This window comes from Pseudopodoces humilis, chromosome 2, assembly GCF_049639895.1.
Source record: "Pseudopodoces humilis isolate 2021_Gansu_Grassland_sample_001 chromosome 2, ASM4963989v1, whole genome shotgun sequence".
NCBI lineage: Eukaryota > Metazoa > Chordata > Aves > Passeriformes > Paridae > Pseudopodoces > Pseudopodoces humilis.
This window is the reverse complement of record NC_142201.1, coordinates 81647013-81668479: the sequence shown is the minus strand read 5'-3', so window position 1 is coordinate 81668479 and position 21467 is coordinate 81647013. Positions and strand designations below refer to the sequence as shown.

General features: G+C 39.0%; 1 protein-coding gene across 19 annotated transcripts in view; it reads left to right on the top strand.

Moving 5' to 3' along the window:
* DLG2 (discs large MAGUK scaffold protein 2) overlaps window positions 1-21467 on the top strand; it is a 991421-nt gene that overhangs the window by 665979 nt on the left and 303975 nt on the right. For all 19 annotated transcript variants that reach the window (XM_088051071.1, XM_088051059.1, XM_088051060.1 and 16 more), the window contains one exon: window positions 1581-1705. In XM_088051071.1, coding sequence (XP_087907197.1) covers window positions 1581-1705 — 125 coding nt within the window. The remainder of the gene's footprint in view (window positions 1-1580; window positions 1706-21467) is intronic.

Sequence of the window (21467 nt, the reverse complement as noted above, 5' to 3'; positions counted from 1 at the left end):
ATGTGCTGTATAATTAGGTGTGTGTTAAAATATTAGGAGAATAACCTGAATCTGAGATGGTCCTAATGATGAAAAGGAGATTAAATCAAAGATTTATAATGCTGGCCTGGAGGTGTTTGCTAACTGCAGAAAATATATAAAGAGTGTTTCAGTACTATAATGATTTCCATATTATAGTGAGAGCTGAGAAGCGTTACAATATGTACAGTCCTAAATCTATTTCCTTGGATTATAAATTAGTTCACAATTATATGCTGATAGCAGAGGTGCACATTGCGTGCACATCTCTTGGGTAATGAGAGCTGCATCTCTTGTGAATGCAGAATACTGATAACAGCATTCAGAATCTGACATGCTGCAGGCAGGCAACATGTGGGCTTTCACACACAAAATGCATCACGATGAATGCACTGAAGTATAGTTGAAAAATGCAGAAGTGACATTTGATTTTAATTATTTAGAAAAATATGCACTGAAGTGCCATTTTTATTAATTATTTTTCTTAGTAGAACAGAACTAGATATGTTACCAAAAGCAGCAGTAAAAGAAACAAACTCCCAATAGTCTAAGAAGCTGGTGAAAGAAAAGCATTTCAGTGCTAAATATACTTAATTTGCAGTACATATTCCGCAATATGTATGTAGTTATATCACTGTGATAAGTTTAAATACCTTACAGAAAATACTTTTGGCTGAGAGGCCCTTAAAGAATCAAGTATTGCATTGAATTTTATGACGCTTCCTATGCATAGGGAGAGTCTTAAACCTGTGTGTAACTTTCTATAAACAAGAAAGAATCCCTTGGGAAAAAAAAAGTTAATTCACACAGAAAAACCCAACCAATCAAACATATAGTTAAGGTTGACTTATATAGAAAAGCATAACCAATATATATTTCCAAAATAGAATTAGAATTGTTGTTTTGAAATGTGTGTGAAAAACAGTAACTTAATTTGTGACTTAATATGTATGTGTGTACATATCTATTTATCTTTCATGATATTCTCACAAATAGGAGAAACAGTAAGTGCGATTATTGAGTAGTCTTATAGTCCTTCAAACATTTTGTCCTAGCAGATCAGTAGAATGAAAGAAGTACTCTTGTTTTGGGGATTTTTTGGGAATTTTTTAAAAGCATCGTAACAGAAACTAGGGTAGTAAAATACTTCAGAGTTAAATGTTTTTCACTGTTTCTGTTTATAAATGACAGTCATTTTGAAAGGTTTTTTTTCAATGCTCTGAAATGTTTTTAGCCTCTAGCTCTCATTGACTTGGATGAATTAATATTGGAGTTCAGATGCTAATTTATGTGACTGCTTTTGAAAACAAATTTAGGTCAAATCCTGTTTCTGTAGGAGCATCCATTAACTCTGTCATTAACTCCAGGAACTTTTTCTGTTCACAGCCTCTGTTCTTTAACTGACAATTAATTTTTTCTGACTGAGTCACCTGCCTTCAAGTATGGAGTTGCCAAATAAAATGCTTTATTTAAGAAGCAAGGATACTTTGTTCATGCAGTGCAAATGAATTCTGTAGAAATCTAGCATCTGAATGATGGATTTACTTTTTATTATTTTACAGGGAAATTCTGGCCTGGGGTTCAGTATTGCTGGAGGAACAGATAACCCACACATTGGGGATGATCCTGGGATATTCATTACTAAGATTATACCAGGAGGAGCTGCAGCAGAGGATGGAAGACTCAGGTAAAAACTTAGTACATGTGCTCTGAAATATAATGCATAATTATAATTATTATTATAATTGTTCTCTGGGAGCCACATGCCAACTGGATCTTTCATGGGGTCAGGGGGAGTAAATTACATGACTGGAATCTCCTTTCTGCTGAGACAGCTGATTGAAGGAGCTTACAGCAACTGAATAAGGGTAGTTAAATCCTGTATTATAGAGGGCATTTGATGGTGCCACCTCCTTCTTAGTACCAGGTATTTACTTCAGTACAAAAGGTAAGATGGGACAGCAGGAGGAAACCTGAATATCAGCATGCAAGTCTTCTTTGCCTGGCCTTTGTGTGTTCATGACTGAAGAACTATACATTGGTCTTATACATTAGGATATCAAGACTTCCCAAACTACAAAGCCATTGCTAAATAATCACAGCTATTTTTAGATGCTTCCTGTTATTTGGCTGCGGTAGTGAGATGTGTTTACTGCTGTTTCCAAACATGATTTTGTTCCATGAGGATGTGATGGCTGTGCTGTAATGTTCTGAGTCATCTCCAGAGTGGTCTGTTGCTTTAGATCCTGAAACAAACATACAGATAACTTGATAGGGTTCTCAAATACATGGCAGCATCTCCCTTAAACAGTAGGAACCACAGCAGTGCTTGTGTCTGTCTTTCCTTGTGGACTGAAGGCAGAAAGGCTTCTGTCTATTAGAGAGGCTGCCACCTTACTGTTGGTTATGCAGCCTGCTAATGCTCCAAAAAGCCAATTTAACTGGAGAAACTTGGGATAAAATTCTGAGGCTTTCATGGTCTCAGCACTGAAATTGGCTCTGAGAGCCTTTGCCAAAAACAGATGGTCTAAAATTCATAAAATATACCAGATGGTAGCAACATTTTTCCTGAAGCTTTTTCCTTTAATTCAAAGCTAAAAGAGGAGTTGGCCAGTTTAAAGACAAAGTTTGGGATATTTGTTATGCTACACTAATAATTTGATTTTGGAAGTGATTTTTTTTTTTTTTTACTATGATAGTCATGAGGAATCATGGTGGTTGGCAGTGCCTGAAGAGTTTAGTTTTAACTAAGATTGCAGATAAAAGGAATGGGATTAATATCATGTAACTTTGTGACTAAAATGCAGCTATATACCCCTAAGGTAGCCTACTAATAGTGAAGAAAAACCTAAGCATTTCTATATTGTGATTCATTTCATCCTAAAGTCAATGCTTAAAACAGAACAGAAGAATAATAGTCTATATTTTCATTGGTGATTCAAATGAAAAGGAGTTTCTCTGCCTAGTCCAGCCACTATTGATCTGTACTGTAAATGTCTGCATTGGGCCAGATGAGCTTCATGGAAAACACAGCATGAAGAAACAGCAGTATTTGGAAACGATGCTGTAGAATTAGACATGATGAACAAGATAAAGGGGTCTTAAACCTGAATTTCCTTTCTAAAAAGAAAAGAATTCCTTGCAAAAAGCAATCTTTTTAGTAGCTTTTTTAATTACGTTTTTTTAGTTTAAGGTATTAAGAAGACAGAACCAATTGCAGTATTTTGCTATCTTTGTAAAAAATAAAATATTTCATAACTCATCCTTGTATTAATTAAATACTGTAGGTTTTACTCATGATAATGTTTGTGTTGTAAACATCTTAGAAATACCTTCTAAACCCACAAAAAGTAGTATATTAAGGCAATTCATCAATCCATTTTAAGATTAGATGAGGCAAACTTGGTGTTTTGTAATAAAAGTTTAGCAGTACAAGTACAGTTATCTTACTACTAAGATTTATATAATGTTTTAAGCATATGTTTGGTATGGTCATTCCTCCTTTACAAAGATTCTTCCTTTCCTTGTTTTATCTGGCAAATGGGTTTCACTTTGCTGCAAAGTCACAATCCTGTCACTTCTTAGAAACGCCTGAGAATGTAGTTATCAGTGGTCATTACCACTGAAGGGCCATATCCTGGGGCAGTCTTCGCTGATGTACATGATAATTAATTTTTCATACCAGAGAGTTTATCAGCTAGGGCCAGTCTATAGGAACAAAAGGTTAACATCATGCAGTAACAACTACTAAGAGCAGTGATAGCATAGGTTTCTTAGCGAAAGTCCAATTTTTAATTACCTGAGAATGAGAGATTGGTGTTTATAAACTGAAGAAATATACAAATTTTTTGTCTACTTTTCTTTCACACTGTGCCTACAGATTCTCTACATTATATAGCGGTGTGGGCTGTCTGAACTGGCTTCTATATCTGCTGTCTGTTTTTAATCATAAAAGCCTGTAAAATCACTTCCACTGCATTTTACATGATGTCTCTTTGATCTAACTTAGCTGAGTGAAGTTCTTCAAACAGCATGACTGTGAAAGTGACCTGTAAGAAATTGACTTCATGCTCCAGACCCTTAGGAATATTTTACATGAACGCAAAAGCAAGTGCAGCCTGCTGCACCTGGGAAGGCATAACTCTCCAGTGGCAGATGTATAGTTATAAGTACATAAATATCTGGTATAAACCTGATGGGAGGGAGTGAAGACAAAGAAGCCAGACTTTTATCAGTAGTGTCCAGTGACAGGGCAAGAAGCAATGGACAACAAGCACGTGAAATTTTGTCTTATTATCAGGAAACTCTTTTTTATGGTAAGTGTTACTGGGCACAGGTAACTCAGAGAAGTTGTGGAGTCTCCTTGGAGATATTTAAAACCTGACTAAACATGTTCTTGGACAAGTAAACTTGTTTCAGCAGAGGGAGTTTGACAAGAGGTGCTTTCCAACTTAAATGGCATTGTGATTCTTTCATTTGGCCCGAGCCAGCAGTGTGCTCTGGCAGTACTGAAGAACAGCATCAAGGTGAGCAGAGATGCACAGAGAAAGGACTGGAGGCAACAGTCATATGTTGCAATAAGGGAAAATTCCAGTTATATCTGAGGACAAAAGATCTCTTTAACGTAACTGGTGATTCCATGAGATTATGGAATCTCTCTTCTGCAAGAGGTTAAAAATCCATCCAGATGAAGTCCTAAACTATACGATTGAACTTTTAAATTGGTCCTGTTTTGGGCAGGAGATGTGACCTAAGTGACCTCCAAAGGTCCCTTCCAGCCTGAATTGTTCTCAGAATCTGCAGATTACTCCGGTGAATGAAACCTGTGTGTGAGACTGAAACAAAGGTGATTAAATTCCTGGGGTTTTCCTTTAGTGGAGAAATTGACAGTAGATACAATGCATAGTGCAGGTTTGTATCACTTCATGACCCGTATCTCTGCTTAAAAAATAGCAATAATTATCAGCCACTTTAGACTTCACTTATCTTAATAAAAAATCCCCTTTTTTGAGAGACTTCCTGAACTTTCAAAAATCAGAGAAGCACAGAACCATAGGATATTTTAAGTTAGAAGGGACTCAAAAGGATAATTTAGTCCAACTCCCTGATTTTCTCAGGACTACTACTAAGACTAAACCATGTGACTGAGAGCACTGTCCAGATGTTCCTTGAACTCAGTCAGGTGTGGTGCCACAACCACTTTGCTGGGAAGCCTCTTCCAGGGACAAACTACACTCTGAGTGGAGAATCTTTTCTTCATGTCTGGTCTGAATTTCCTCAGAGCAACTTCATTCCTTTTCCTCGTGTCCTATTGCTGGTCACCAGAGAGAGGTGATCAGCACCCGCTCCAGTGCTCTCCTCAAGGAAGGATAATGGATATATCCTAATGGATATGTTTACATACTACTCTCCCTGAAATGCCCTGACTTGTAGAAGTAGTGTAAGGACCATCACACTGCACAACTCAGATTTTAGAAGACATTTAGGTCAGTACACCAACTCCTCATCTTGAAAAATAAAGCTGTGGAATCTTTTTATGAAGTCCATATAATATACAGAAAATTATTTAACATATAATACATAATACAAAATATATCAGTTGATTGAATTTTAAGAAATATTCTAGCTTTAATTATTTAGCTAAATGTGACTATAATAACCTTGGAACTAAATGGAGGTTATTTTTTTCTCTGAATGCTTCATGCTGTGTTTCTTTAAAGATTGGAGTTTCAAGTCAGGGATAGACAGAGAATATAAACTTTCTGACAGTAGCAGTCATTCCCACTGAGTTGAAGGAGAATTTCTCTCAACAGTTTGATCTTTTAAAACTTTTGATGCATAAAAACTTCTGCTTCTATCTCATTAATGTTGGTTGTCCATGGACAAACATCTACTTTTTAATAAAGAAGCTCTGAATTTAGATTTTTCTTCTCTGGAAGAAAGAGAATACCAGTAATTATGGCTTAGTGCCTTTTTTTGTTTTATTTGCATTTTTGTCAGAGAAAAAAAACAAAACAGTGTTCGTTTCATTTTGCCTACATAAAGCAAAGAACTTCAATATAACATTCAGTAGTTACTTCTTTTGGCTTATCATCATACATGAATCTCTGGCTTCTAAAAGGCAACACATACAAAACCATTCATTCTGTGGTCACAAGAGTGATCAGCTTATGGAACTAGAAACACTAGTTTAGTGGCAGAACTTAATGGGGGGGGAACAACTAAAAGAATAACACAAAGCTTTCAATTATTATTAAGTTTAAAAGAGCACAGACTCACAAAATATTACCACATTATTAGCAACCATAAATCAAAATTATTTTGAGTTAAGAATCACTCTTACTGGTTATAGTTTCTCACAGTCTAAATTTGATTTTCTGGTAGAGATAACTTTCTGAAAAAAGCTTTCTCGCTCTACAGGAATGAAAGGGCCATGTGAGTTCCTTATGTATTGCTATCAAAATACACTTTTCCTGCTTGAAAAGACAAGTTTGAAAATGAAAATTTTAAAAGGTCTTGGGTTCTGTTGTGGTTTTAAAGCATTAGCTAAAAAATCACTAGAAAATTTACTCCTTTCTTGCTGTGAGATATAGATTAGAAGAAGAGCAAAAGGATTAAAACTTAAAAGGAATAAAGAAAGTTTATTAACAAAACTACAAGAATAAGAAACCAGAATAAAACTTCCAGAAGCCCTCTTTTCCCCACTACCCAACCATTCCCTTGTTCACATGACAACATAGAGACAAAAAAAACCCTGGTGGTTAGAACAGTCCCAATTTTGCCATAGTCTTTTCATCAGTCTTTGTAGAGAAAAAGTTTTCTTCTGCTGATCTATGGAGTTTTTCACAAGAAAACCATTTTTCTCATGGCTTTCTATTTCTCTGATGCCAGCTGCCTGGAAAACTCTGCCATCAGGTTTTCTTCTCCCATTTCACATCACTCTGAGGTGTGTTATGGGTCAAATGAGTCTAGGGATGTCATTTTAAGGATGAGTTATTGAAAGGCAAAATCTCCATCTGTCTCTGTGAGCCTCCCTGGAAACAGAAGTTTTCTCTTTGCCTCTTAAGGGCCACAAATCTTCAACTATTACTTCTCTTTTTCTGTTCCCACATCTCTTAGGATCACAACTACTTCACTATTTGCTTAAATCCACACTTCGAAATACTTAATTCCTTCCAAAATACTCTTTCATAAATTAAAGGAGATTTTTTTCAGAACATTATTGTCCATTTCCATAGCTTTAACAAAAGAATATTTCAGCTTATTAAAGCATCTCCTTATTTCTCTCCTCATCTGACGCTTAATTCCTTTCTTCACTGTTCTTGATAGTTTATGTTGTCTCTTTACCTGTTGATCACTCTTGCTTGCCTTCTTCCTGGAAAAAGGATTAAATCTGCAAGTCTCATCTGGGTAGTGAAAGGGCTAAAATCTTGCTCAAGCTGCAGGTGTTCACGCTGCCAGGTTTCAGCTCAGCAGTGCTCAGAGCTGGGAGGCTCTTGAGAAAAGCTTCAGCCACCCCCGAGGCTTCCCGGGAAGCTGCAGCAGAGCCCGGCCCGGCCAGAGCCCGGGGCAAGCCCCGCAGGCCCCATCTCCCGGCCGGGAGCCGCTGGGCCCAGCCCAGCCCCTGCCCGGGCCGCGTGGCCTGGACAGGGGACGGGAGCCAGCTAAAGCTCTGTTACCTTTCACAGCTTGAGACAAAGAGACAAAGAAATTCCCAGGCTTAGGTCTTCAGGTGGTGTTCACAGGTTGATCTCACTTTTCAATGGTTAAAACTACTGTCAGTTCTCAGAAATGGCCAGTTATTGGCCAGGAGAAAAACTCCCATCAGCCTCCAGTAGTTTTAACTTCCTTAGGTGTTTCTCTTTGTTTTCTTAAATGCCAATTTATCACAGGTTCTAAAAAAGTAGATGAAAGAATCTTAGAACAGATCTTAGAAAGATCTTAGAAAGAATCTTAGATGAAAGACTCAATAGAACAAGAATTCAAATCTCACATTTTATACCAATCACTTGGTCACAGGAATCTTAGTGAACCTGTGATACAAAAGTCAGTTATTGCATATGTGACAGAATATGAATGAGTTAATTCACAGGACTGTGAGATAGATTTGGACAGTATTGAGCTTGACTTTCAAGGGTTAATGTTGTACCAGGGTTATTTTGGTATTTAAGCCTGAGCTGTATTCAAGAGGAAAGAGGGTTGATGCAAGGGCTCAGTCCAAGGGAAGAAATTGGTTGTGCCTGGGAGGATGCACATTGCCCTGGTTAGCTGCCCAGACCTGTGGCTGCTTAATTCATTCTTTCTTCTAGGAAACTGATTGCCAGTCTCTTCCCATTTGTGAACCTATCAATTGTTTTTCCTTTAAAGCGTGGACATTTGTAAGGAGAACTTAAACAGGTTGAGGAAATCAGATCAATTGAGAGTTACCTTTGGCAGACTAATCAGAAACAGCGCTGGTATCCCCAGCTAGCTGATTATCATGGGTTAAAAACTTAAAAGGCTGTGCATTGTTCATCTTTCCTTAGTTGATGTATCTTTCCTTTTCTTTAATCACTGATTGCTAGGAGGTTTAGTGTTGTAAAGCTGCAATATTTTTTAGGCATGCTGTGTTGTTCTGTCACCCTGTCAGCCTTCCCCATTGTATTTCCCTCCCACCCTCAGCTCTCAGAGTGATTTGGTGTGAGGAAAGGAACGTTATACACGTGCTGATGGCAGGAGACAAGAAGCAAAATAACTTGCCTTCAGTCATCCAGTAAATCAGGAGAAAGCTTGGAATAGAGTAGTGATTCTTTCTCTTACGTTTCTGTGCCTTAAAGGCTTCAGTTAAATGCTTACCAGCAGAGGCTCTAAACAAATTAAATTGGTGTTCTCTTCAGTTGTCAACTAACCTGCTGTGAAGTATCAAAGATGACAAATTTAGCTAGCTATATGTAGCAAGAGAGAAACTCTGGAGACCCTTTCTCATGGATATTTTTTGGGGGGAAAAAATTGTGTCCTGATGAAAATTTTAAATTAAGTCTATGTTTTACTAAAATGAAACACAGAGTAAAAAATATGATATCATGCTGTTAATTCAAAGCTTGAAATCTGGAACTGAGAAACACTAGTATTATGTTCAGTTTACCTGAGAAATTCAAAGGAAAGAAGAAAGGGAGGAGAGAAAGCAGGAGTCCCCACCTGAGAGCTGGTTAGATAACACACCCATGGGCTGTGCTTTGCCTCTGAGAAAGTCTGAAGCCCAGGTCTTTTCCAGCAGCAGGCACACAGTTGTGAGTCCATTTGTGGCTCTAGATTGCTCGCGAAGAAATGAACTGAGAATGACACTATGGGGTCTTTTCAGATTAACATGAAGAACCCTTTCCAGGAGAGATCATGTTCTTTACAAGCGTGTCATGTGCCTCTAATACAGCTTGGGAACTGGCTTTATTCCACCATCTTTGTATTATCAAAACAGTAGTGTGTCTGCTTTGTGATTAGCTCCCTAAGTCCCTGTTAACTTCTGATCTTGTACTAAGCCTATCAGTACCAGGTCTGTGTGCAGTGCAGTGGTACACAGCTTGTTCAGGATGTTGTTATAATTATGGTGCTACCACAAAACACTGATTCATATCTGCACTGTTTACAGGCCTCTGACAATACTATTAGTTCAGTGCATAATCCAGCAGTAAGTTAATAAAGAGGCATTCACCTTATTAGGCAAAACATGCTTGCTTTGCAGACAGTCATAAATTAGATCATGAATTACCGACTGTTCACTCTGTCCTGGTCTGTGTTAGGAAGTTTGATCTTATTAACTGTGTTTATCTGTGTAGCTGTGTGTATCTTTTTTTGAGCTACCATGGAACTGAAAAAAAAAAGAATTACCATGGACAATCTATATGAAAAAAGGCAGGTTGCAAAATCCAAATCTGATTTTCATACATTTTTTCCAAAGTTTAACATGTCTTACCATGGCTCACATTTTAAGTTAACAACTTATATGTCTTATATTCAGTGGAATATTTGACCACATAATTTTGTTCTCTGTTGCCTGCACCACTTCATTTTTTGTTGAATAAATCCTTCTTTCTCTCTTTTTACTATGTAAAGTTTGCATCCTTTGTTCAGTATTGCAGATCCCCAGTGTGTCTCTGAATTTGTTTATACATATGTATTATTTATCATTATTTATATTATGCTTTTCCTATTTTGAAAATAAGGTGGTAGGCTGTAAAAATTGTTTTATGAGATACAAAGAAAGTAAAACTATGTTTCAACAGCTGAATTGTCAGGCAAAGAGAATAGAAGTTAATGAATAATAAAAGCTACCTCTCTAGATTGTGGTATTTCAAACTGATGAATTTTAGGAACCTCTTTATAGATACCTTTATAGACATCAGTGATGGACATTTTTATAGAAAATATTTTATTTTGTAACACAAAGCATCAGTACCTTCCCCCGTACATTTCTGAGCTGTTCTCCACTAATTGAATTCCACTGCTTGTGAGTAACACTTAAGCAAGTTAGCATGGTACTAGGACTCTAGAAATTCCATGCAATGGTACTGATTAACAGGTCTCTCTCCAAAGAGTTCCTTTATTACCCATCCTGCCTGAATTACAGTTGCCCCAGAGTGCTCCAGCAGCAGAACAGCACTGTGCAGCCAAATCCAAGTGATTATTTCATCAACATGTTTGCCCTGATACTGCAGTTATGAGTTTAAATAGCTCAGTGACAATTTATCTGGAGTAAGAGGCTTTCTGTGGTTGCATACCTTAGAAATCATCTGCTTTCTGTGGACTCTAATATCAGTTAACGAAAAAATATTTCACATCTCTGTGAAATAACCCTCTGGGGTTCTATTGAATTTTTCATTTCTTTCAATTTTCACAAAACCTGAAAATAAGATTTTAGATGAGAAAAGGCACTGACTTGAGTGACCATTTAAAAACAACAAAAAAAAAAGTTCCTTTTAAGCAGCAAAGATCTGATTTTAAAACTTATAAGAAAAAAACTTGGTCAACATTTTGTTTCTGACAGCCAAAACCACTAGTACATGGTGAGACAGTTCATACCCTGTCAAAACTCCTGCCTGTGGTTTGCATAAAGAATTTGGACTTTCAGACTTTAGCCAAGCCGTATTTTCTGACAGTACCTCATCGCTGGTACATTCCTTACTGTTACTTATTACTTATTACTTATTACTTATTACTTATTACTTATTACTTATTACTTATTACTTACTACTTATTCCTTTCATTGTTACACTCCACTTTTCTGGCAGCCGTTAGAGCAGAAGTTCCCCACAACATGGGAGTTTTAGTATCAAACTTGCTCATGTCATGCCATCCTGTGTGTTACCCCAAAGCCTAGCAACACAAACAATGAGCTTTGGCGCTTTCTCTGTTCCTGTTTGCACTCTGCTCTGAGTTGCAGCTGTGTTGTATGCAACCTAATGGTACTGATGCTCTGAAGCTGGTGGAGTTTCTTACTGAACTTGAACAACGTGTTTTCTCCTCCTCCATTCGTTTTAAGGCTGCACCTATGTTGGGAATAGCTATTCCAATCACACCAAAGCAGGAGGGAGGGTTTTCTGCTTGTCAGTGCAAGCACGAGGATGGCAGTGCTGCTTCATTTTGTGCTCAACTTGCTGGGCCTGATCTTTGGCAACACTTTTCTTCTTTTGTGCTCAAGTTTCCCCATTTGTAAAATGGATACAGTGATCATTATCTTTGCCTCACGGGGGTTGTTGTGAAGCTAAAACGAGTTCATATTTGCAAAGCCCTTTGAGAGCCCCAGATGAAAAGTACTTGTAAAAATCCTGAACCTGGGATTGCCTCCTGGGTTATCTGTTGTAACTGGTTTTCCTGCACAAACCTGAACGCGCTGCAGACATTGGGAGCATTTTGACTTGGATTTAGGAACAGCTGAGCGGTTCAGTGCCTTCAATAGGCTGAGCACACCTCATCGGTCCCAAGTCAGCGCTTAGGCTGTCCCCTGGCTGGACACTCCACAGCCTGGCCCAGGCTGCTGCCATTCCCTGGGCTCTGAGCGTCAGCCCCCGTGGTGCTGGGACAGCTGGACCAGAGGGCTCCAAGGGTAAGTCAGGGCTGCGAAGCAAGAGCTGTCCCTGCCCTCTACCACACCTTCAGCGCCTGGCCTGCGGCACTTCCCAGTACCTGCCAAGCAGCCCTGCAGCTGGGAGGAGTTTGGCTGCTTCCTGATGCCCTCATTCATCCCAGGCTTTACAGAGATTTGTTTTCTTTCCCTTTCCTTTATCGCAACACCTTCCTCTCACAACACCCCACAGCTACCTACACCTCCTTCTGCTCATCTTCGCCTCTCCACGGTTCCTCTCCGGCCTCAGCTGTTGACGAGCAGATACGACTCCTTGTCCTGTGAGCAGCAGTTTTCCTTCTGGCCACCATTAGAGGCTGCCAGAGCCGCCTGGATCGAGCCGAGCCAGCAGCAGGGGCTGGATGTACCAGGAGTTCCAGCACTCGGTTGCTAGTAGGAGTAGTTTCTGAAGGAAAGCATCGTACATGGCAGTGGCAGGAGGCAAGACACAGAGAGACTGAGGATAACTTGGGAGTTAGAGAACGAACAGAGGAATGGAAAAATGTGGTAAGAGCAAAGGATACCAAAATTGAGGATTGAGCTGGATGAGAAGTATAGAGGGAGAAGAAATGCAGGGTGGGAGAATATTTTGGGAGAGGGGAATAGAAAAACTGAACGTTAGTTCCTGTAGATCTTGCAAGAGCTTAATAAAGAAAGTTTGATACATGTTTGAGCCCATTTAAGAGAACGCTTACCAGTCCCAGCATCCTGCCCACCTTTTGCATGCCCCCTCCCCTTCCTGCCCTGTCCTGCCCATGCTTCCCTATCTGCTTCCTCTGCCATCCCCTTGCTGCCATGAACTCGCCATCCAGCACAGACATTTAAACACAGCTGTGGGCTGGCTGGGGCTGCTGGCTGGGCAGTGTCTGACCGGCCTTTGGGCAGTGGCTGGCCAGGCACTCAGGCCGTGGCTGCCGGCTGGGCAGCGTCTGCATGCATTATCTGGTGGAGCTGCTGGCCTGAGTCTCCTTGCACATGTGTCTGTGATGCACTGCTGCAAATCTTTTGCTTTTAGTAAAGTTGTGCTTCATTTCCAGTAAGCTGAGGTGGGAATCAGGTCTGCAAAGTGCAAAATGTTCTTCTGTGTTCGGACAATTGTTTTGCTTTGTCTTCTATACTTGTGTGTCTGGTTTATTTCCAACCCAGCAGATTTACTTTGACGTGTGTTTGTGTATTGCAGTCCCAAACTCTGTTTGAAGAGGATGCTAATTATGCAGAGGATATTTTAAAATGAATAATGTGGGAAGTGTAAGATCATAAACTCTGTACAGAATTACCACAGGTGTGGCTTACCTAGCAAGAGAGTTAATTTGCCTTGAGTTATTCTGGCCAAGCATAACTGAGCTTGATGGCACAGAAAATAATTTCATTATAAATGATTTAGAACATCTGTACCTCCAAAATCATTATACAGTGACAGGATATCATTCTGCTTTCAGGATGTTTGTGATAAAGGAAAATAAATGATGAAAGAAGAGGTCCTCCTGTGGTAGATGTAAACCTGACTTCTATTCTAGAAGTTTATGCTTGAGTCTGTGTGCAAATTGAAAAGGTGTCAGCTGCTCCTCCCTCAAGCCCATGTAGCTACACCCTGTGAGATGAGCTACCATTAGTTAATAACTACTCCCCATGCTCAAAGTGTGCGTAAGGAGATTGAGCTCTTCTGGGAGGCATCAGACTGAGTGGGCTTTTGTTTCTCTCCTTGTACTGCATGGGGCTTGTATGTGAAATGTTTTTAACCTCTCTTATTTTTATCAGACACACAAAGAATGGTACTTCTTTTTACTTTTCTTTTTCTGTTGGCTCAGTCATCAAGTACGTATATGAGAAATTTTATCTACGTGGGTTGTTTTTTGGGGTTTTGTTTTTGTTTTTGTTTTTGTTTTTTCCAGAGGCAAGGATTCGAAGAATTACATTTGGAGCTGATTTAAAATTTACTGACATTTTTAGCACCTGAATATTATTGACCATTCTGCATTCTGCCTTTATGAGTAGATTTGAAATAATACCAAGTCAATATTGTACCAAATTTTAAAATTAATATTGATTTAGAAATCAATAATGTGACACTATTATTATCATCATTTTCATAAGAATTATTATTATTTGAAGCTGAAGTTTCTTAAATTATACGAATGCTCATTGCATCATATTAGCTTTGACATTTTGGTAACAAATTCATTCCTACAGCTAAAACTTGCCTTGAATCTCCTAACCAAGCTTTTTTTTTTTTTTTTTAATCAATTATTTAAAATACAAATACTTAGTGCATTTGGCAGCAGTACATTTTTAAAAGTTTTCAGTGCATGTGTCAACATATTTAAATTACACTGTTTCTTTACTTGGCTTGTAATAATTTAAATAACCTATTTTTTATGTCTCCGTTGCCCTTGAGATCATTTCTCAGTGGAGTGCTGGGCTGCATCACTGAATAAATTTTGCTATCTTCAAATTCCAGGTCTAAGAAGACTATTATACTGAAGCTGAGCAAACATTTTTTTTGGTACAAAATTAGGTCCAAATTGCTTTTATGTGCCAAAGAGAAAGAGAAAATCAGGGCTGCCTTCATTCACAAAAGTAGTGACAAAATCATCTTCCAGGGGAACCTGCATTCACTGTCCTTCTCTCTGTGGGGAATGTGAGGCTCCAGCTTCCAGAGGAGAAATCAGACCAGTAAACTGCAGGGACTATGAAATCAATGTATTTTTATTCTTTCCTCTCAATGTTCTTTCACTTCCTCAAAGACAGGGAAAGGTTATTTGGGCCAGAGTAACCTTGCCGTGAGTGTGGTGTTTTGAAAGCCTGGGAGAGGCTGTGGGGGACCAGGATCTCTTCTTTATGGATGTCCTGAGGACTGCTCAGCAGCAATCTTACATGGACCTGCATATGTTACTTTGGTTGTTAGAGTTCATCACATAGAATCTTTGGATGGTTTGGGTTGGAAGGTCCAATAGTTCCAAGCCCCCTGCCATGGACAGGGACACCTTCACTAGACCAAGTTGCTCAGTGCCCCATCCAACCTAGCCTTGAACACTTCCAGGGGTGGGCCATCCACAGCTTCTCTGGGCTACCTGCACCTCACCACCCTAGAGTAAAGGGTGTCTCCAAAGGGTCTTCTCAATATCTAATCCAAATCTATACTCTTTTGGTGTAAACCCATTCCCCCCTGGCCTGAGGTGACCATTGTGTGCTCTTGCAAATTTCTGTAATGTATGAAAAGATTTCATCCAGTCAAAGTGACAGGCAAAATTTCTGCCATCTTGCTATTGAGGATGCTCCCTGAGTAATGGGATAATAACACTGTAATCTAAGAAGAGCATTATGTTATACAAAGTGCAACAGGTTCAGTGATGGAAATAGAGGCAATGAAAGTGTTTTTCTGAGATGACGTTGGAGACAGCAGATTGTTTTGATTTTTTGTTTCTCTGAATGCCTAATCTTTTAGCTTATTTAATTTTGTTTTCATTCAGAGTTTATTGGATTGTTCCTTTTTTTCTTTTTTCTTTTTTTTTTTTTTTGCTTAACTGGAAAATTTGTTCAGCATTTTTGTCAAGAAAAAAGGATCAAAAAAAAATTGACCTTAACTTTCCATTTTATTTCAGAGTTCAGTTGTAAGTCTGTAGGCGTTGCAGCCAAGAGGCATTCAGATATACAGAAAGCTGAGTGGTGGTGTTTCCATCTCTGAAATTAAATCAGCATTACTGGTAGTTCATCTATATGCCTTTGGCTTGAAGAGCTTGTCTAGCAGGGCCTTTTAGGATGAAAAATTGTGATGACCAGGGGACTTATGTTTGCTCTCCTAACAAAAAGATTTGGGGACATCATATGAAACTAATAAATAGCAGATTGAAATAACCACAAGGAGAATTTTTTAACTGGTAGCAAAGCTGTGAGATTCATTGATAAAAAAATACTGGGCATGTTGAGTTTTCATGAGTTTTGAAAAACGTTAAATTTGTGTAAAAGAAATTATCCAGGGATATTAAATGGAAAAAAGAAGAAAGTATTCTTGGCTCAGGAAAGTCCAGCAGCTGAAAATGTATTCTGGATAAAACACTGTGTTAATATTTTTCTTTTACCATCTGCTGCAGGCCACAGTTGGAAAGAAACCCCAGGCTAGTTGGAACTGTGGTCTGGTTTATAACTTCATGTAGCTTTTATCTTTTAGATGAGTGAACACCTTATTCCACACATTTTAGCTCCAAGCTTCCCTCTAGTTGGATCATTCTGGCCATAGGAGTAGCACTGTTTCCATTAGGCCAAGGGCTGGATCTCTGTGTGAGCCACTGGGTGTTTGGGATGTGGTCAGAAGGTTCAGCAGGGCAGCTCCAGTGCAGATCTCCTTGCTGGCTGTCTTGCCTTGCTGCCTCAGTGTGCACCTGCAGCAGTCCTGCTGCCAGGGGCCAAGGTTCTAATCTGCTGCACAAGGTTTTGCACTAAAGGTTTGTGACTGCTCTCTCTTCTGTTCCTGTTCCTGTTGGGAGCCACTAATGGTCCCCTCTTGAAATCAATCACTACATGTCAGAATGTGTGGAAGCTCAAGGTAGTGCTAAATGAGCTCAGCATTGCAGAGCTGCATTAATATTGCCATTTACCTGTGGACAGGCTGTAGACATATGGAAGATATTGATCTGGCTGGTTTTCTACTCTAGATCTACTCTGTCAGTGTCTGAGCTGGCTTGGATGTCTCTGCATGGGATTTCACTGTGCCAAGTTTGATGTAATATGATGTGTCTTTGGGGTCAGATTCCAGATATTAGGTTGGGGAATATTTTCAGCCAAGATGGGGGGTGTGGGGGTGTGTGTATACATATGTATGCACTCCCAAAACAAGACACCCTGTGATAAAGGCATCCCAAAGACATTCCACCTAAAAGGAAAAAAGCATCTTTTTGAGGTGGCAGAAAGCATTAACTCAGAGAGAGCCCCAGATTTGTCCGGAAAGTTCTCAGAAACAGAATAGAATGTAGAAAGGATCCTAAGGCCTTTAAACAATAAATAAACTGCTTTTTTAGCCGATTTTGTGTCTGGAGTGTAGCCTTACAGCTAAGTTTAAGGCCTTTAAGAAAAAAAAAGAGATTAAGAAAACAGAAATGCTGATGCATCCTCTATTGAAACTGTGTGAATAGGAACATATCTAAGCTTCTAAATATATTTTCTTCTTAGAGTCTAAAGGCTACAGGGACTTTTCCATTTCTAATTATATAGTGCAGTATGCTGTCTGTTTGTGACTTACAACTTCAATAACAGAAATTAGAGTCATAAATGAAACACAAGGAGAGGGATAAAGAGACGCTGTATATGATAAGGAAGTGCTCTGCTAATATTTTTACTGATGTTGTAGCCAGTCACTTGGGTTTTAAATTCTGTGACTGTTATGCAAACCCTTTAATACACTGGCATTTCATTAAGAGGCTGTTAAAAAAAAAAAAATCTGCGGGCAACAGTAGTAGCAGTAGCAAAGGACAAGCAATGTAAATGTCTTACGGCCGTTCTGTGGCTCTGCTGGTTGTGTCTCAGGTCTCAGCAAGGTCATGTCTGTAACAGGGAATGGAAACACAGACATTTCAGGCAATAACATATTCTGAAATTCAGAAGTATTGTCTGAAATCTGACTTATTCCCTGAAAGTCAGAGCTCTGTTCTGGAAGTGAAATAAATCTCTGAGTCTTCTGGTGGACTTAATAGCCTCCCTGGATGTGATCTGAAATTCTTGACTGCATTATAGCAGGCACTTTTGCCTCCAAAACTATCACTAGACTCTTGGTATACAAAAAGAGAAATTTAATTTGTACTTTATTTCTCATGCAAACTTTGGGAGGACAAGAAGTAGGACTTAGTGCTAGCATGTCCCTGGATATGGGAATGAGAAAAGTGACTGGGACTGCCCTGCTCTAGAGGGAATGAGCTGGATCTGCATGGGCAGGCTTTTGCTGATGCTCTTCCACATCTTTCACCTTCTGCCATTTAGGCAGGAATCCACTACAGATGGCTTTCACTTGGAAGGGTAAGTGGTTATTTTCTATGCCCAAAATACTGAAAAAATTTAAAGGAGTGAACTGTGGGGATAACCAACACTATTTCAGGTTGCCCTCCAAAACCTTATGGGGTTTGGAGGCTGTGTGTTGAATGCAGGTGGTTTGCTGTAGGACAGACTGGGTTTCCATTATATTGCACATATACTTAAGTGAGAAACATTTTATAAGACTTTTTTTTTTTTTTTAATTTCAGTCTCTGGGATGATGATTGTTCCAGTTGCTGATAGGAGTTGTGAGGCTGCAGAAGCACTGCATTAGGCTTGCGCAAGCACACCCTGCTTTTCAGCAAGACTTGTTAGCTCAGCCATGCACCAACCTTTGGGCTCCCAGGGCCAACACACTGAAACTGGTTTGCCAGTGCAAGGGGAGAAACCATCTGCCCAGGTGAATCTACTTAAGCAAATGCTGTGCGAGAGTTAGTTCCTGTCTCTGCACACACACACACACACACACACACACACACACACACACACACACACACACACACACACACACACACACACACACACACACACACACACACACACACACAGCTGCCTTTGTGCTCGGTTGAGGTGTTTGCCTTTCAACTCTTGCTTCTGAAGACTTGCTGCAAGGGCGAGTGCAGCCAGGAACAGGCAGGAGACTGCTTTGGTTATCCAGTGTTTGTGCTGAGTATGCCTGGGGGCTGCAATGAGGGCTAGTCCCTGTTTGAGATGAGCCAAGAAGGTGTAGACTCTCCTCTGGAAAGCTTATTTAGACTGTAAACAGGAGACAAAGGAAGTGGTATGCAGGTGAGGTTTTAATCCTACATTTTCAGACTATGAAAGAAGAACCTGGTAGAGTTTGCACATGAAGAGTTGGGATGGAACCAGGCCAGCATTACTGGGGAAATGCTTATATTTTATTGAATTTAATTAATTGCAATAGATTAATGCCATTGATTTGGAGGTTTGAAGGATGATGTTTTTCTCTCAGAAATGAAACACTATGGGTTTATTCCTTATTTATTTTCCTCAGAAAGAAAGATAATGCTGTTCTTGTTAGAAGCGTAGGTTACATTCAATACTTCAAATAGTGCCTTCATGTTAAATACAGTTGGGTTTACTATTTTATTGCACCAGTATATCCACATGTTTCTTTCAAAATCAATCCTAGGATTTCAAATTATTACTAAGTTCAGTTCTAATTCAGCTGTGTCATTTGTAAGGTACAAATCCCTCCCCACCATCATAAGTTTTATCAAGTAGTGTTTTCAGTAGTAGCCATGAGATATTTAGAATTTCATTATAAATCACATAAGTGTCAAATTTTGAATTAGGATTGGCTGTTACCCTCATCAGACATTTTCATAAGCACTAGTTCCCCTCCATCTTCCAGAGACAGACAGGAATTTTCTTCCGCTGATAAGTTTTATCTCTTTATTTTTGAAATAGACATCAAAGTAGTTTTACACTACTTTACAATGTCAGGAAGGGGTCTAAGAGTATACATGAATTTGCTACAGAAATTAGATCATGTCTCTAAGGATCATTATACATAAGGAAACTATGCCCTAAGGTGCATACACGTCATTGGCATTTAGTGTTAGCTCTGTATTCTGTGATTTTAAAGACAGATCTGAGGACTGTTGTAGTAAATGTGATAGCCTTTATTCTGAATTCTTAGTGGAAATTTAAACAAAAAAAAAAAAATTCCTCTTGGAAGGGAGTCATATGATTCAGTATCAGTATGTACATTTTTTACCTCATGTGCTGTGAATTCTAGTTATTATGGCATAGAAAGGGTACGTATAGAACTAAAAAAAAATAAATAGGGAGCAGTCATTCTTCTCTAACTAATGGACTAGACATATTCTCTTAGGGTCAAATAATGTAATTATAATTATTTGCTAACCTATTGAAGAAAATATAATAATAATAATAATAATTGTCATCATCATCCTTTCAGCTTGCAACCTAAAATCTTGTGTTCTTGCTTAAGGTGCTGTGCTCTTGTGAATTCTGGAAGAAAGAAAATATCAAGAGTTTTGTAGGGAAACTTAGGCTAAAAAGGTTAGACAAAGGAGCAAAGGATAAAGTTCAGTGATCCTTTGTCTTACTTTTGTAGCCTGATATCTCCATAATGATATATGGAGGTTTATATCTACCTGATATATTCCATAGTTTTGCACTCATTCTCCCATTATAACTATTTTTACCTTTATTTCTATTTCCTGATTGAAGAATAAACAAAGTTCATATCAATTTGAGTTTTTCTGAGGAGACACTAAAAAAACAAAGCAGTTATCTTTGGTTAGAAAGAATCTACGAATGGTGGCCATTCTGCAATGGAAAGCATGGTAACTCTACTTTTGAAAAGCAGCCTTGTCCCACTAATATGACTTAGCTGGAGGTATCTGGATGATAACTAGGACCTGTGGATTACTACAGGATTTAGTGTCATGGTGTTGATCCACGGAGTACAGATGATTCCCTTGTTCTTGATTCTATAGTTAGTTCCAGTTAGCTTTGTTATGGAGCTGCAAGTGGGCTAATGTGTGTTGGCAGGACCATTTGGTATTCTGAGGCTCTTAGCTGCCACGCTATGCTGCTTTGGGTTTCCCTCCAAGGCACCATATTGCACAGAATAAGGGAACAGAATGATCATTACCAGTTGTCACCTACTATTTGTCCAGTAAGTGCCTAGGGATTGTACTTGTCTTCTTCACTTGCAAGTTGACTGAATCATTTATCAGCTTCTCAAGGATGTCTGCACAGTTTCTTGAAAACAGTAAAACTCAGATGAATATAGTGAAGTTTAAGCCCTTAAAAGTAGGGGACTTTTCCTTAATACAAGCCCTTACCAGCTTTGAAGATAGCAACCAGTAAACCTGAGTCCCTGACTTTTCCCCTTAACAACAAAGGATCTCTTATAGTTTTTATCAGTTGTAACTGGTTTGGATGTGTTCTATATTTAACCATCTGGGTCCTTTATACCAAATTTATACTACAAAATTCTGTAGAATATGTCCATTATGTTAACAAACTTAGATGAGCCAGTGTGCCGTATGAAAAGCTGCCTAACTCATTCTAATTTGTTACCTGTGTGGGGGATTCTACGGACCTGAATAAATTCAGGTGTATGCATAATATTTAAGAGCAGACCTGAGGAGAACAACTTGGAGATATTGATAGATGAGAAGTCAACATGACCTGGTAATGTGCACTGGCAGCCCAAAAAGCCGAGTTGTATGAGGTCCCTCCCAGCCCAAACCTTTCTCTGATTGCAAGATTATATAACAATGCAATTACTGTATGTACTGGTGAAACTGCTAGGATCTCTTCTGTTGGACTT